General features: G+C 32.5%; 1 protein-coding gene across 1 annotated transcript in view; it reads right to left on the reverse strand.

Moving 5' to 3' along the window:
* LOC110035807 (DNA-directed RNA polymerase I subunit 1-like) overlaps nt 1-13,974 on the reverse strand; it is a 32,084-nt gene extending 18,110 nt beyond the window's left edge. Inside the window, 9 exon segments of the mRNA XM_020740094.1 lie at nt 6,670-6,784; nt 6,885-7,072; nt 7,616-7,769; nt 8,054-8,233; nt 8,365-8,538; nt 8,790-9,080; nt 9,657-9,816; nt 13,596-13,765; nt 13,945-13,974. Coding sequence (XP_020595753.1) covers nt 6,670-6,784; nt 6,885-7,072; nt 7,616-7,769; nt 8,054-8,233; nt 8,365-8,538; nt 8,790-9,080; nt 9,657-9,816; nt 13,596-13,765; nt 13,945-13,974 — 1,462 coding nt within the window.
* Between the last annotated feature and the right edge of the window lie 1,838 nt (nt 13,975-15,812).

Genomic DNA, 15,812 nt, shown 5'->3' on the forward strand with positions numbered 1-15,812 from the left:
TGGTGTGTTGGGTTGGTTGTGGTGGTTGTGATAGTGTTGTTGTGGTGGTTTTGGTGTGTGTAGATGGGAGTGGAGGTGATAGTGTGTTGATGGTGTGGTGTTGGTGACTTGTTGTTGATGATGTGAGGGTGGTGGTGGTTTGTTGTTGATGATGTGTGGTAGTTGTGTGTTGATGGTGTGGTGGTAGTGTTGTTGGTGGATGGAGTGGTGGTGAATTGTTTGTTCTTTTCTGTTACCTTTCCAGATGTGGTTTTTTATAATATTACTTTTTTTGGTTACATGAAAAAATATTTTACTGTATGCCATAAGTCTATGTTGCTCATCTCTATTCATGCTAGTAAACATGATGGGTAAGACAAAAGAGATTAGTTCTTCTATGATGAAGGATAAAAAAATTAAACTAATGTTTTGCGATCTCTGCCTTAAAGAGCCGGATTTGAGAAGTAGATCAACCACCTATTTAACAAGAAGAGTTGAGAGAATATACAAAGTTCAAGGAAAGCAAAAAAAGAGAATATGATATTATACAATTGAAAGACAAGTAGGATCAGTTAAAAAGGTACTGAAAAATATGGAAGAGTTGAAGCGATGATCCATGGGCTTGGGTTAGGATCTGATAAAGCGAACCATCGATGTTTTGGAAAAATGGTGGGCAAAGAGATTGAATATGAGAATTTATAAAACGTCATGTCCTTCACCATCTATATTTCTTGTAGTTACATCAACATATCAATCATTCATTAATTTGTAGAATGCGTAAGATGTGTCAAATTTTTAAAAATTTAAATTTAGCGTCATTGACCCAGCACTTGAAGAAAAGTTGGAACGTATGCTTAGTGAAGTCGTGGCCACGAAAGATTATGCATGGGCCCCAAATGAGAAAGGATTCGCTGGCAGAGTTGTGCATATTGATGCCGAGCAAACTGCTGCAATGAAGGCCCCAGCACTAACCTTAATGAAGTTAAATCTACTAGTTGATTCAAATGTCCTAGGGTTGAGAAAAAGATAAAAGATGGAGCAGTTTTCACTGTAAGTCAAATTTCACAGTTAGTTGCTTCAAGCACCAATGACCTTAGCACATCACAAGCAACTTCTATTCAGCAAGTCATGTGAATTATGAAGGAACTCCAAAAATTTACGAGGGCTGCATGTCCTTTTACTTGTTCTCTCTGAAGTTGCTTGAAGACATGACCGGAAGAGAGTTCTTAATAGTTTCAATAAACGAGCACAACATCACAAGTGATATACTTATCCCGATAGACATATCAGTTATCCGTGAGGCTCGATTAAATAAATTAAAGAATTTATGACATCCAATTTAGTCTGAGAATCTTTATATTTACTGACAAGTTCCCTTATCTAATATGAACAATTAGATGATAGAGTTTATTTTAAGTTGGGTTCTAAAGTTTCCTATAAGGGCAAGCCTCTATAGTTAATTACATCTTAAATGATCGATGTCACCTAAGAAAACTGTTGATTTAGATAAAAATTTTCAAAGAGTAGGAATTTTCAAAGATCGGACCAAGGAGAGTCAAATGGAAAAGCTCAAATTTGGAACATTTTTATGAAATCCAAAGGGAGAAAACTAAGGGTTGTCACAAATCCCGAGGAGAAGATCAATGACTTCCCAAACTATCCTATGGTTTGGCTTCAATTTCGAGAAAAAAATTATTGAATATTTCATCTTACCAATTTTATTAATTAGGACTTACATTGAGATGGCACAATCATACAAATAGTCTGGAAGATAGGAGGGTTTATGTCATGATGAACGACAACCATGGAATCCTAAATGAGTTATGGCTTAAATTTCAAAAAATGATTGTGCAAAGGCCTAAAGATGAGGTGAGGATTTATGTTGCACTAGACAAACAAATCCTATGACATGTTATTTAATTCTAAGGAAAGATTTGTTGTTGTAGATCCACTTACTATTACAGAATGCTACCCTCGAAGTTAGAACCAAGCTCCTAGTCAAAATAGCAGTCCTAAAGTCTAAGGTTCAAAACGATTAAATGAAAAATTTTGTTATTCAAGCATTATTGAGGGGATAAAGTTAATTTGAGCGACACCGATTAGGATCCTACAGTTCCCTCATTCTGGTACCACTATTTTCTTTTGAATTTATTTAGTTTAAATGAGTTTTTAAGCTCATTTAAACTGGGGAGATCTTATTAGCAACCGTGGGTTACCATGAGGGATTCCCATAAATTTAAAAGGACATATTATGCTATTGTTATGTTAATTTTGTTTTTTTATTTAAATGTTGTTTAATTTTTAGAATGGTTTTATAATTTTCAATTTTGAAGAGTTTTTTGTAAGCAAGGTAAATAAATGCAGGTAAGTGTAAGAAAGTACTACAAAATAAATAAATAAAATTGTATTGCATAAAATATAAATGCATACCTAGGCCATTGTTATCGTTGCATGTTCAGTATCATAAAACATAATATACTTGCTAAAAATTTAAATAATTGGCGAGAAGGTAAATGGAAGCGTCTGGTATGAGAAAAAGTCAGAAAATGAGTCATAGGGAAAACACAAGTAAAAGAAAACCCATAGTCACATGTAAAAGATCGGGACTGGGTGTAAGACATTAGAAAAGGTGGGGGTTCAGAGCTGGACAGTGTGCTTCCCAACCTTAAGTAAGAGCTACCAACCCGATAGTCTACGGAGGGCAGTCCTGACCTCGATCCAAGTGATTAACCATGGACCATCATAAGTTTTCATTTTTTAAATTTAATTTTCATGCATATAAAATTTATTTGATCATGTAAAAGAAATTTTATTTTTGTAAATAATTTTAATTTGGCAGATGTTGGATATCCCTTACAGAGAAGGTTTTTCAAGTCATTTTCTGATATCAAATACTACATTCCTGGTTTTGAAAGAATTAGAAATGTTGCTCGAGGTAGGAAAAAAATGTTTAGCAAGAGACACTCATCATTACGTGGTGACATTGAAATAACATTGGAGTTTGAAAGAAAAAATAAGTAATACTATGAGATATGCAGGTATTTACAAAAATTGAAACAATGAATGATATGGATAGAGAAAGACGTAGAAGAAGAATTGCAGTTGTGTTATGTTTAATGTATGACTACTACAATTCATATATTGCTTGCTCTACTTGCATGACATTTATATTCATTGGTGATAAGTGTGTTGGTGAGTTGTTTGCGGGTCTCCCAACAAAATTTAGCAATATGTTCCAAATGACTCGGCCATTATTTATCGATCTATTGGAAGAGCTGCACAAAAATCATGGATTTCATGGCTCTTCCAGAGTGACCTATAGAGAGGTGATAACAATAATCCTCTACATTTTATCACAGAATGAACTTATGAGAGGAGGCATTGAGCAATTTCAGCACTCATCTAAAATGATCTACAGAGGTATTCAATTAGGTTGAATGCCCTAGCCAGTTTATTATCAAAAATCATCAAACCCGAGGACCCAACCTTCCAAAGGACCTCCATACAGACTTACAAAGATGTGATAACAATAACACTCTACATTTTATCATAGAATAACTTATGAGACGAGTCATGAAACAATTTCAGCACTCATCTAAAAAGATCTGCAAATGTATTCAATTGGGTTGAATGCTCTTGTCATTTTATCATCAAAAGTCATCAAACCCGAGAACCCAACATTCCAAAGGACCTACATACAGATCTCACAAGACATACGTTATATGTCATATTTTAAGGTAAATCAATACATTCATACTTACCTAAATTTAATTGAACAACGTAATTCAAATGCTTTTGTTAAATACTTTAGGACTGCATTGGAGCAATTAATGAAACACATGCGGATATACGTATATCGAATAGTGAAAAGATCGCATTCATCGGGCAATGTGGTTCACCAACACAAAATGCCCTGGTTGTATATGACTTTAACATTTGCTACACTTTTGTTATAGGCAAAATCAATCTCCCGACAATCCAAATTTTGCTTTCTTGCTTCAATTCAAGCATGTTTTGTTCAAACATACAAAGAGAGAAAACAACATGGCAGCCCTTACTTGTGCAAAGATGGCTTTATTAAGTGATTTTACTTTGCATCATGTAAATGACAAGGACCCACTTTTTTTGGCTTTAAATGAAGATAGTGCATATTTTGTAAATGTCCATCAGGTATAGTTTTCTGTTTTGCTTTTTTAGGGTCTTTTTATCACCCATTTCGTAACTCTTTTTTTAGGGGTCTTTTATAATTTTAATGCAAATGCACATTTCAATGACGGGAAGAAAATACACACGACAATCGGATATTCAAATTTACCACAAAAATTCAAAAATATAATTTTATGCACTCACCACCAGATAAATATTATTTGGCAGATGTTGGATATCCCTTACAGAGAAGGTTTTTCAAGTCATTTCCTGATATCAAATACTACATTCCTGGTTTTGAAAGAATTAGAAATGTTGCTCGAGGTAGGAAAAAAATGTTTAGCAAGAGACACTCATCATTACGTGGTGACATTGAAATAACATTTGGAGTTTGAAAGAAAAAATAAGTAATACTATGAGATCTGCAGGCATATTTGTTTAGCAAACAAGTCCATATGGTGGTCGGTACAATGACTCTCCACAACTATATTTAACGACATCTTTCATGTAGTGATATTGACTTCAATAGGACAGATGATGATCATTCACATGTCCCTGTTTAAACATATCAATATTGTCTCAGGCAACCTATATCACAAGCAGAAGGCGATTTGTCTGAGACTTATAAGCATGATGGGGCGGGTTCAGATAAGATGATAGAATTGAGATACCGAAACACTGATATCATCACTAAGGGTTGAAAGAATGTTATATATTTCTTTGCTATTATTTTATTTGCAATGTGCAGTGAAAATAAATTTTGTTTATTGTATTGACCATTTATGGAATGATATACATTTTGAATCTCAATCTCGGGTACCTTTTATTTCCAGTTCTTTTGTCTGTATTTTTTCCCACTTCGATGGTTGATGGGGCAGTTGTAGGTATAATATGTAATTTAAATGTTTTATAGCATGTTTAATTTTTTTTTATTTTAGAGGTCTGTGATGAGATATTCTGCTTTATTGATTCTTTTGGATGCCAAACATGTTATTAGTTATTGACACGTGTGAAATCCCGATGAAGGCAACCAAGTTCCTCTATTTTTTCAGTCCTTATGAGTTTCTTCTGGATGGCCTTTTTTGGTGATATGCATATATGACATATACGAGCTCGGTAAAGTCAACTAAGTACTCACATTTATTTAAGATCGGTTATCTTCTTGTAGTGACAGATTCGTTAGTTTATACATTATTCTTTGAGACCTCAGTTTCATAAAACTTAAATTGAGTATTTGTACTTTTTTTTAATACTAATGTTGCATCTAAGGGTTTGTGTTTTGCAATTTTAAACCTTCAGAAAAAATGAGCTCGAGTACCCCATGTACCTCCAGAGCATTGTACTGCTAGTGTGAACAACAATGTTCCCTACTTCGTGACATTCACATAGGTATGGGAGATAATTTTACAGGTATCCAGGGAAAAAAATAGAGAACGGTGACTTCTTTAGGTGAGAGGATACGGAAGTCCAGACAGATTCATTGCATATTCGTAATCAAGCTACAAGTACACCGTTTGAAAAGGACGAGCAGACAACACTATAAACAAGAGAAAAACTAAAGAAAATAATCTCCACTAATATAAAATAAGGCATTAAGTCCCCAAGCAAGTTTTACGGATATTATTTATGCTTAAGAAGATAAAAGATCCCTAAACTACTTTTAAGAAAGACAAAATAGGGGCATTAAGGAGTCGCCCTACCCTCGTTGGCGAGAAATTTCAAAAAACCCATTTCCCTCCCACAAAAAAAACTTGGTTCTGTCTGGAGTGCAAAATGGAGGTCAAGTCCACGTCAAACTCCTACAATCAAGTCATACACGTCATACACAATCAAGGGTTGAATCCGAAAATAAAAAGGATTTGCACATAAAAAAAACATTAATTCAGTATTTAATGTTTATTTACAAGCCTCAAAAACATATTTACAACAAAATGAAAACTTTAAAAGAAACTATGCAATAAGCATTTGGCCTCAACTAGAAGGAACTCCAAGAACCAAATCAATCGCTTGATCTAAGCATTGTTACAACCTAGGTGCAAAGAAGAAACATATTATATTGTATAAAATACAAAATCCATATGCCAATAATCATCAAAGAAGAAAACACACAATCCATCAAGATAAAAATTTAAATTGAAAATCTAACACAAAACAACTAAACCAAGACCAAGTAATAATGGGACTAAAACCATAAGAATATGATATCTTTAAAAGCATGCAAATGCAAATTACTACAAAAATTAAAATCTAAAGTCAGATTTAAATTGGTAAAATTTTAACTTTCAAATTTATCTCTTAACACCAACATTTTAGATTCTAATGACAGTAGAATTTGAGATTCTCATCAATAAAATGGTAAAAATATTGTGGCAGTTTGGAATATCGACTGTAGAGAAGAAGAAACACTTACGAAGTAGGAAGCTATGTGAAATAAAATTTAATCAAAATGACAGGGTTAAGCTAAAACAGTCTCAAGATGTGCAGCTCTTAATTTTAAGATTATAATACACAAGAATTTAAAGACATATATGAGGAAAATGTTACCTGCTTGCAATGTATAGAACTTCTCTCTCTCCATATAATGTGTTGCTCCAGGATAAAAATTAGGGCCATTCATGACAGCTTGTCTTAGCTTATTAACATTCCAGGGAGTTACTCTCTGCAAAATAATATATTTCAATGCAAACATAAAGGAATCAATGTTGAGATGTGCAAGAGCACAAAGATCACATTCTCTTAAGATGAAATGAAAAACGTGCCTCGGGATATGTTAACCTCAGAGCAAAATAAGGAGGAATTCCTATTTCATTAACTGCCAAGTAAGGATCTGGAGATATTACTGAGCGACATGCAAAATTAACCCTTTTTCCCATCATTTTCTGGCGCAGTATGCCTTCTTTCTTATCCAACAGCTGGCGGATGCCATTTAGGGCTACATCACTTCTACCTAACATACAAACCATAAAAATCATAAGTAAGGACCGTTAAGAAAAAATGAAAAAAAAAACTATAAACAAGCTCTCGCTCAAAAAAAGGAAAAATATGATGATCAAGTAGCTTCCTGTAAATAAGAATTGATCAAATCTCCTAGGCAAGCTCGTCAACAAGAAACAAAAGTTCAATAAAGGTACAAAGGCAAAAATAAAGGCAAAATAACATAAAACAATGATAGAAATAAGAATAATAAATCATGGATTACAAAATTTAAGGAAATACTATTAAAAACTAAGATAAAAAGAAAAAATACATATAGGGCTAAATCTTTTGATTCAACCCAGTCATGGATGGCTGAGAATTTCTACATATCAGCTAAAATTTACATTTACTATTTACCATTTAATATAATAGTCAACACAATCAAACTACTAACAAATATTTGAATTTTGAAGAAAATTCTAGATGTAATATAGATAGATAGGTATATATATATATATATATATATATGTGTTTATATACCACAACAAAATACAATAGTATATGCAATACGTACCAAATCCCTTTGTGTTATCAAACAGCAAATTTACACTATTTTGGAGGGCTCGCCACTTTTGCAAGATATCTTGGTGACTAAGTTTGGTATTGCCCAAGGAGATGTTTGCTTCCACAACTCTGCTCAACAAAACATTTTGAGGATGTTCCAACAACTACAGTAATAGGACATCAAAAAGCATCTATAAGTATTTTTACAAAAAAAATTAGCAAAAAAAATTTAATTAAGGATCAATTATATTACTTTAATCTCTCCAATTCAAAAATAAATTAGCATAAAAGATCACAAACCATAAAGTTGCAATACCAACAACCAGGAGAATAGCTTATGTCCACGAAGTAATCTACAGACCATTTCTCAATGTATTTTTCATCTCATATCATTTTAGTAAATAGTATAAAGAGTTCACGGCTTGGGAATAAAATTTATTCAGCTCACCTCTTCCCCACTATGTGCTGAAGGACGAAACTGGTTTGGTGGAACAAGAAGAGCCTTTAAGAAAAACATTGCATAACCGTTTTCCCTCTCAAAATTCCTTAAACGTCTGCATTGAATGTCACATATAAGCATGCATAACGTTGATTCCTTCCTCCATAAGTTTTTTAAAATAACTTCGACCTATTCACATACAAGCAAGCCCAAATTAACAAATAATAAAAAGCAAACAAGTACTACATATGCTAATCCAAAAGCATCCAACATATTGGACTACAAAATGTGGAAATCCCAGAAGAAATGTGGTAAAGAACCTCTGAAGAAGACAAGTCAACCCTTCCAGATGATGCTATATGCTTTAAAAATTCAGAAGGAAGCTCTCTGAATTGATTGGCTTCAGGATCCAATAGTTCTCCATCACCCCCGGAAGTAGTTCTTAAGCTAGAATCTTCAATAACATTAGCTCTATGCTCAGAAGTCCTATGAGACTGCAAGTATGACATAATAGATGTCAATAAACATTTAAAATACTCAATTAATCATGCTAATCCAATGGAATCCTTAACTTCACTGTTTGGCCCAAACCTATTAAACCATCTCATTTGGTTCTAACAATTATAAGTCTCAGAGCATGGGAAAATATTAATTATATGTGGAACGTGAAAGAAGAATAAAGATTATCAATGTCCAGATCATGCATTTTGGACCCCAAAAAAATATGATAAAGAACAAGGAATACCATTTCTAGCCAACAGAATGTGCGACTCTCAAGCTTCGGATTAATTTTTTTACAGTGGTTACACTTCTTGGGCTTTTCTCGCATAATTTCCTGTAGAACAGAAGCAGCTTCAGCTTGTTGAATGGAGGTCCAACTTCTTTTCAGATAGTTTGCATCTGGAGGTGAGTAAGAGTGCTTTTTTGTATCTTCAGGCCCAAAAATTGCCTCATCCCAAAAGTTAGCGGCCATCTTTTTGGCCTTAGTAACGTTGCCTTCAACGATAAGGCTCAGGATGGAAACATATTTGCGAACCTGAAAACTTATCATTATAGCAACGAATAGACAAATCATAGTAATCAAAATAATTCAATATTAATCATAATCTATTCAAACGAGCCTAATTTAAAACTAATTAATAATAATTAGAATAGTAAATGTTGAAGTATTCATAATGAAATCAGATAGTAGATTTTGGGGTTTTAACTATACAATAAACTATTTTCCAAATCATAATTAACATGATGACTAATTGCAATAGACAATTGAGAATTAATATTTTAATTAATATGCAATTTAGTACATTATAATTATCCTAAGCATAGGACAATGACCCTAAAACCATTTAGCTAAGATTACATTACATAAAATCAGAACATAAGCAAATAATAAAAAGAATTAGTTTTCATTAAGTATCTTAAGTATGAGTAAAACAACACACTAAATATAGTAGCATTTTTCATCATCTCTTGCAACATAGATAACTAGTAATATAATAAAATACCTTTGTCACTAATAATAATGAAATTATAGTTGCAACAATGACGTTAAAAGTGACAAGGAAAGATGAAAGAATGCAATAAACAAAGACGATTTGCTGTAAGAAGCTACCTTCTCATGACCCATCCTAAAGTTATGACAATAAAAACAAGCAATTTGAAGAAGATATTTAAGACTCCGGAATAGCAATGGATTGTAAATTGGTCTTGCAAGTTCAATATGACCATAGTGACCCGGGCAATGTAAAATTTGTTGGCCACAAGACTTACACCTGCAAATAATGGTTAAAATGTTCCAATCACTAAACTAATAGAGAACCAAACAACACAACAAAGAAATTAAAATAACTACAAAAAATTGCATCTAACTCTTGTACATAAAAACTACAATACAAAGCTGATATAAGTAAAGCATAATAAGGTAATTGCACTTTTAAAAAATCTAACCTGGTCCCAATTGCTTTTTGTTATCGCATAATAATCGCAAAGAATTTCTTCAACTTAACCACCAAGAATCGAGTCTAGAAGAAACACCAAAAACAGTATCCAAAACCAAAAAAAATTCTCAGGTGTATGAATAAAACTGCCACCACAACATTGGCAGAAATTATCATGCCATTACACTCCTCCAAAAGGTTTAGATGGTTCCTTTGAATGGCCTCAAAAATAGATCACGGTTTAGCTTTACACAATCCAAATGGATAATAAGCTAAACAAGAGGTCAGAAAACTCTAATCCTACCGTCAAGAGAAGAATTTAGTGATGAATTCAATCTCCAGTAAGAAATGGCAAAGAAAGCTTCTTCTCCAACAAAACTTGGGACAACTTAAATTTTAAATTTCAGAATATCCAAACCTGCTTAAAATGAGTTTAAAAAAACTGATGAAATTATCGCACAAAATTAGGAAATCACCAAACTAATAGTATAAGTATATAGCACAGCAATGAGGAGACCAATGCATCATACATAAATATAAAAGTCTGAAAGGCTTTCTATTGAGTATCCCTGGGCTATATCTAAGCTTGGAAAAAATTTAAGAAAAAAAAGGCCAACCATTGATTCATGATCAGCAATAGCTACCAGAGAAAACCAAAAGCAGCCTCAACTGCCTAGCAGAAAAGCTCCACAAATTAATCCTTACCAAGTCGTGGTAGAATAAGAAAGTTTTCAAGTTAATTATTGTTCAGTACTTAGTTTTTCATTCACCTGACCAATATCGGCTAAGGTCTCACTACCCTTCCAATGTGTCATACCCTAATTTTTTTAAGTATAACTACAAAGTACAATAAATAAATTATACCCTAAACTTTAACTTTCACGATAATCATTAAAAATCATTATATTGCATTGCACGCTTCAGATCAATCATTTTGATATATTAAATAATATGTTGATACTCAAAGTGAGATATATATTTGAATAACATTTCTTGGAGTTCATATTAAAATCGCAGTTGTTACTTGAACAAACTAATGTCACGTAATATTCTTAGTAATTTTCGTTATTTTTCAATTTGTCGTGCATGAAATAGATGATAAAAAAAGAGCGGCTGAGATTATTTTTATTAGTATAATAAGTATAGGCATATATATCTATGATTTAAGCATTCTCTGCATTTTATGCTCATTTTTGTCTTTGGAACTGAGACTTACGAGCTTGGCAGACTTAGAAAAAGAGAGAAAAAAAGAAGGGGCATGGGGGTGGAGTTCGGAGAAGAGAAGGAAATGGGAAGAGAAAAAAAATATAAACCTTAGAGTTGAAATTAAAATTATATTCTGTGCTTTCTTCCACAAAGCAAAATTTGATAAGCTTTTAGACCAAAATAAAAAGAGATTATTTTAAGGTAAAAATTAGTTTATTAATTATCTCCTAAATGCTCAATATATTTGTCATTTCATTAAAACACCATTTTAAATTAATATTTTTTTTCCTTTATTCATGTTAAACAAGCCGGCTCGATTTCGTAGAGTAAAGCTAGCTCGAACTCGATTAATTAATGAAGCTCAATTTGAAGTCGAGGGTAGCTCAAGCTCAACTTGACTCGGCTCGTTTACACTCCTAAATGCTGCCTATATTCTAGCATGCACAAGAAAATGAGGGAGAAGAGAAGATTGAAAGCCTATATGCTACCAAGGGGGCTAAGTAAAGAAAAGTTAAAAAAAGAGATATATGGAGAAGAAGAGTTGTGATGGCAGGTAAAAAAACATAAACAACCACCAAAGTGCTCAAGAACTCACAAGTAAAAAAATAATAATTGATGATAGGAGAAAAAAAAAGGAAAAAACTCAATTATCATTTCATTGATTTCTATAGAAGGTTCATAGATTTTAAGATTCATAGGACCTAAACTAATAACATTAATCAAACACCAAATACAATTAAATAATATATCATAAATTAATACGGTTTAAGATGTTATTTCCATGATTTGGCTTGACTCTATCAAAATACATACACAATCGATTTGGCTTGAATAGTACTGAAAAAATGCACACGAACAAGATGCAAACAATAACATGCATACACATGAACAGGTAGACAATCACGCACTCACACACGCATAAATTTGTGTGCACACAGTGCTTGCGCATGCACATTTCACATTAACTAATGTTTGAAATAAAAGCTAATATTGCTAAAAAATCTCAAGAAGAGATTAACCTGGTAAAAGATTAATTGTCAAAATCCAAACAACTTAGTTATTGTATTTAATGATTATATTACCACACTACCCACTTGGAATTGAATCTATCTTAGTCAAGCAAAATAATAAGCACAATATAATAATATAGATTTTTTGACTTTTTGGTATTCAAGTCATGCATTTTGGTCAGTTAGTCATTTAACTATTGGAGTCACAATACAAGTTTAATTCCCAAATTATGGCCTAAAGATGTGTACAAAGAGCCCTAAGAAGGATGAGATAAACCTTCTTTTATAAATTGTAAGCTTCTTGATCATGAGTCTTAAGAATTTAACTTTCTTGAATTTGTTTCAGGATAAAAAAAACTTTTGAATACCATGATAACCCAGCTAAGTAATGCTAGGTTATTGGCCATTCATCCCAATACAATATGAAATTACCATTGAGCCTAATATTTAAAATTTTCTTTTCCAAAAATAAGCCTTTCAACACTTCTCCCATCTGATAACAAGGTCAATTATGACATGCATAGATTAACACAAATAACAATAAAAATGAAGTTGATAATAGATCGGATAAATTATATAGATTAATTGATCATTGAAAACTATTTCAAATGTATACATAATCATTAATAATAAAATGTTAATTAAGCATTAAAAGCCTAAAAAATAAAAATCTCATCAACTATAATAAAGCAAGCAGTCTATAAATCTTCAAGAAATGAATAAAATTGGCTAAAGTAGGCACTGAAATATTTGAGAGGTACTCCTCACCCAGGCCATGATGATTAAAAGATGGATTTACATGAAACACATAAAATAGCACAACAAAATTCCTAACCTTGCACTCTCCAATAATTTCAATAAAAGAAATATGGGTTACACTACTTTTAGTAAATTTGGTTAGTTCCTAATGCAAAAAGCTTTTATGGGGACAAAAAGAAAAAACATGGGAAGATTATGTATCATGAATGTAAAATTAGGTAAAATGTGAGGGTTTTCTTCAATGAAAATGACTTCTTCCATGCAATTTTACCAGTATAGGAAAAGAATTGAAAACAACTACTAACATTAGACATTCTAAATACTTTGCTTAAATTAATCAAAAGTTAACAAGTCCAAATCAATGCATCTTTAATTTTGACACAAAATGTTAGAGATGCAGGTCATGGTACTCTATTAGTTCGGAGCTTAGGATTTCAACTATTAAGTATTGAGTTGAAAGACTTTGTATATGTGGTGTTTGTGTTTGTAATTGAATTGCAAAAATACCGAAGAAAAAACATTGGATATGGTTATAGAACAATGTGAATTTATTCCCAATAAAAGTTGAAAATTCAAAAGAACTAGAAAAAACGAAAGCACATGATGCCTATGGAGATGCTAATTTTAGGAAGAACTAACGTATCGAGGTCCTTGACCGGACCCAATGCCGGGTCATACAAGCCATCCGGAACAGGTGATTCCTTGGTATCAAGGAGTTCTGACTTGGTGATTGCCTTGAAGCTTATCCTCCTAACCTCTTCTGCAGAGTAAAAGCTGAAACTGACCCACTCCACAGTTTCGGATGCCGCCTGAACAATATTTTTTTGAGTTAAGCTTTTATAGAGAAATCGCTAGAATATCAAGCTTGGAAAAAATATCGGGCAAATTTTTTCAATGAGGAAAATCCCTGAGACTACACTTGGAATATCAGGCAGTCAAGTAGATTGTGAAACACAGCTATCAATAGAAGTTCAACGAACATCAGTACCTCATCAGGTCGCAAGCGAGCGTCAGACATTTTGAGCGGTGATTTCAGCAGGTCAGCTACGTGGTCCTTGCTTCGGTAACTGGAAAACGTGTCCTTCCTTCGCTAACTGCGAAATGTGTCTTCCCAGCAAGCTCGACGACTGTTTTGCGAACGCGCGATGTCGAAACCTGGAGGGAGAGACAGAAGCGAGGGTTTGGGGCAGAAATGCTAATTTTGGGCGAAGCGGGAGCGGGCGAGGTAATTCCAGAATAATATATCAAATTAATTAATAAATATCAATTAATAATTACCTTATATCAAATTAACTATAATCATCTAAGTTTAGATGTACTTAGTTAACAGTTAATTAATATAAAAAATTATATTTAAAATTATTTAATGAAATTTTAGCAATTCTTAATTTCTATAATAATAATTAATTAATTGGAATTTATTAGAATTAAATTATTATTTAATGAGTAATAGATATGCACAAAATTTATTAATAATTAATTTATATAATTAACTATTAATTATTGTAAATGTCTTTTTTTCATGTACTTAAAAGGCTTTAGATACTCGTTTGTATTTTCTTATTTAATATTTTTATTTGGATGTATCAACTAATAAATTTTGCGTAATTTTTTGTAAAACTGTCAAATAATTTCTCAAGATTTTTCAGGATTTACTCATTAATAAACCAAACAAGTTTAATTTCGCCGTAGGATTTGATAAATCTGGAATTACTGGATTTATTAAATCCTATTTAAACTAAATTCTACTTACAACTTAACAGCCTCTTTTAGACATCCCTAGTTTTAGTTAAATCTAAAAGTTATACACTACCATTGCCGGTCTCAAGCCCGGATGAGAAAAGTAGAGAGTTGCCTTAGGTAGTCGACGACCAGCGTAAAGCTTGTCGAAAAAAATCATGACATGAATCCTTTTTATGATTGTGTAAGTGCTAGAGTATCTCCTGGAAGCGACGCGTTTTATAGCCTGAATACAGTGAAAAGTGTGCAAGGGCCGCTACATCAGCGCTCATGTGTTATCTCCTGGAAGCGACGTGTTTTATAGCCTGAATACAGTGAAAAGTGTGCAAGGGCCGCTGCATCAGCGCCAATGTGTAGTGTTAAATAAGCAAGGGTTCTCACATTACAAACGAATGCGGGTAAAGAAGTTAGTCCATGAAACTAATGAAACTAATATTAGGATAGGATCCTGGAATATAGGTACTCTCAATGGTAAATTAATGGAATTAGTTGATATTATGATTCATAGGAAAATTAATATCTTATATATTCAAGAAACTAAGTAAATGGGCTGGAGAAAAGACTGATAATTTAGGTTTTAAACTCTTGTATTCTGGTAGGAGTCGCACTAGAAATGGTGTAGGTGTAATTATAGATAAAAGTTTGAAAGATAATTTTGTAAAAATTAATTGAGTTTGAGATAGAATTATAGCCCTTAAGATTATCATTGATAATAAGATTTTTAATATTATAAGTGTTTATGCTCCTCAAGTAGGTTTAGATATAGCGTCTAAAGATAATTTTTTGAATGACTTACAAGACTTAATACAAATGATACCTCTTGAAGAAAGAATTTTTATTGGAGGAGATTTAAACGGTCATGTCGATAGTGGTAGAAGAGTTTAGAAATATTCATGGTGGCTACGGTTTTGGAGTGATTAATGAAGAAGATAAGTTTAGATTTTGCATTAGCTTATGATTTTGTTATCACTAATACTTTATTCAAGAAAATAGATGAGCATCTTATTACTTATAAGAGTGTATCTACTCAAACACAAATTGGTTATTTTCTTATGAGAAGAAGAGATCGTCGAGATTGTAAAGATTGTAAGGTCATTCCAAGTGAAAATTTAAATA

Source organism: Phalaenopsis equestris, unplaced genomic scaffold (genome assembly GCF_001263595.1).
Source record: "Phalaenopsis equestris unplaced genomic scaffold, ASM126359v1 Scaffold200029, whole genome shotgun sequence".
In the NCBI taxonomy this organism is placed as follows: Eukaryota; Viridiplantae; Streptophyta; class Magnoliopsida; order Asparagales; family Orchidaceae; genus Phalaenopsis; species Phalaenopsis equestris.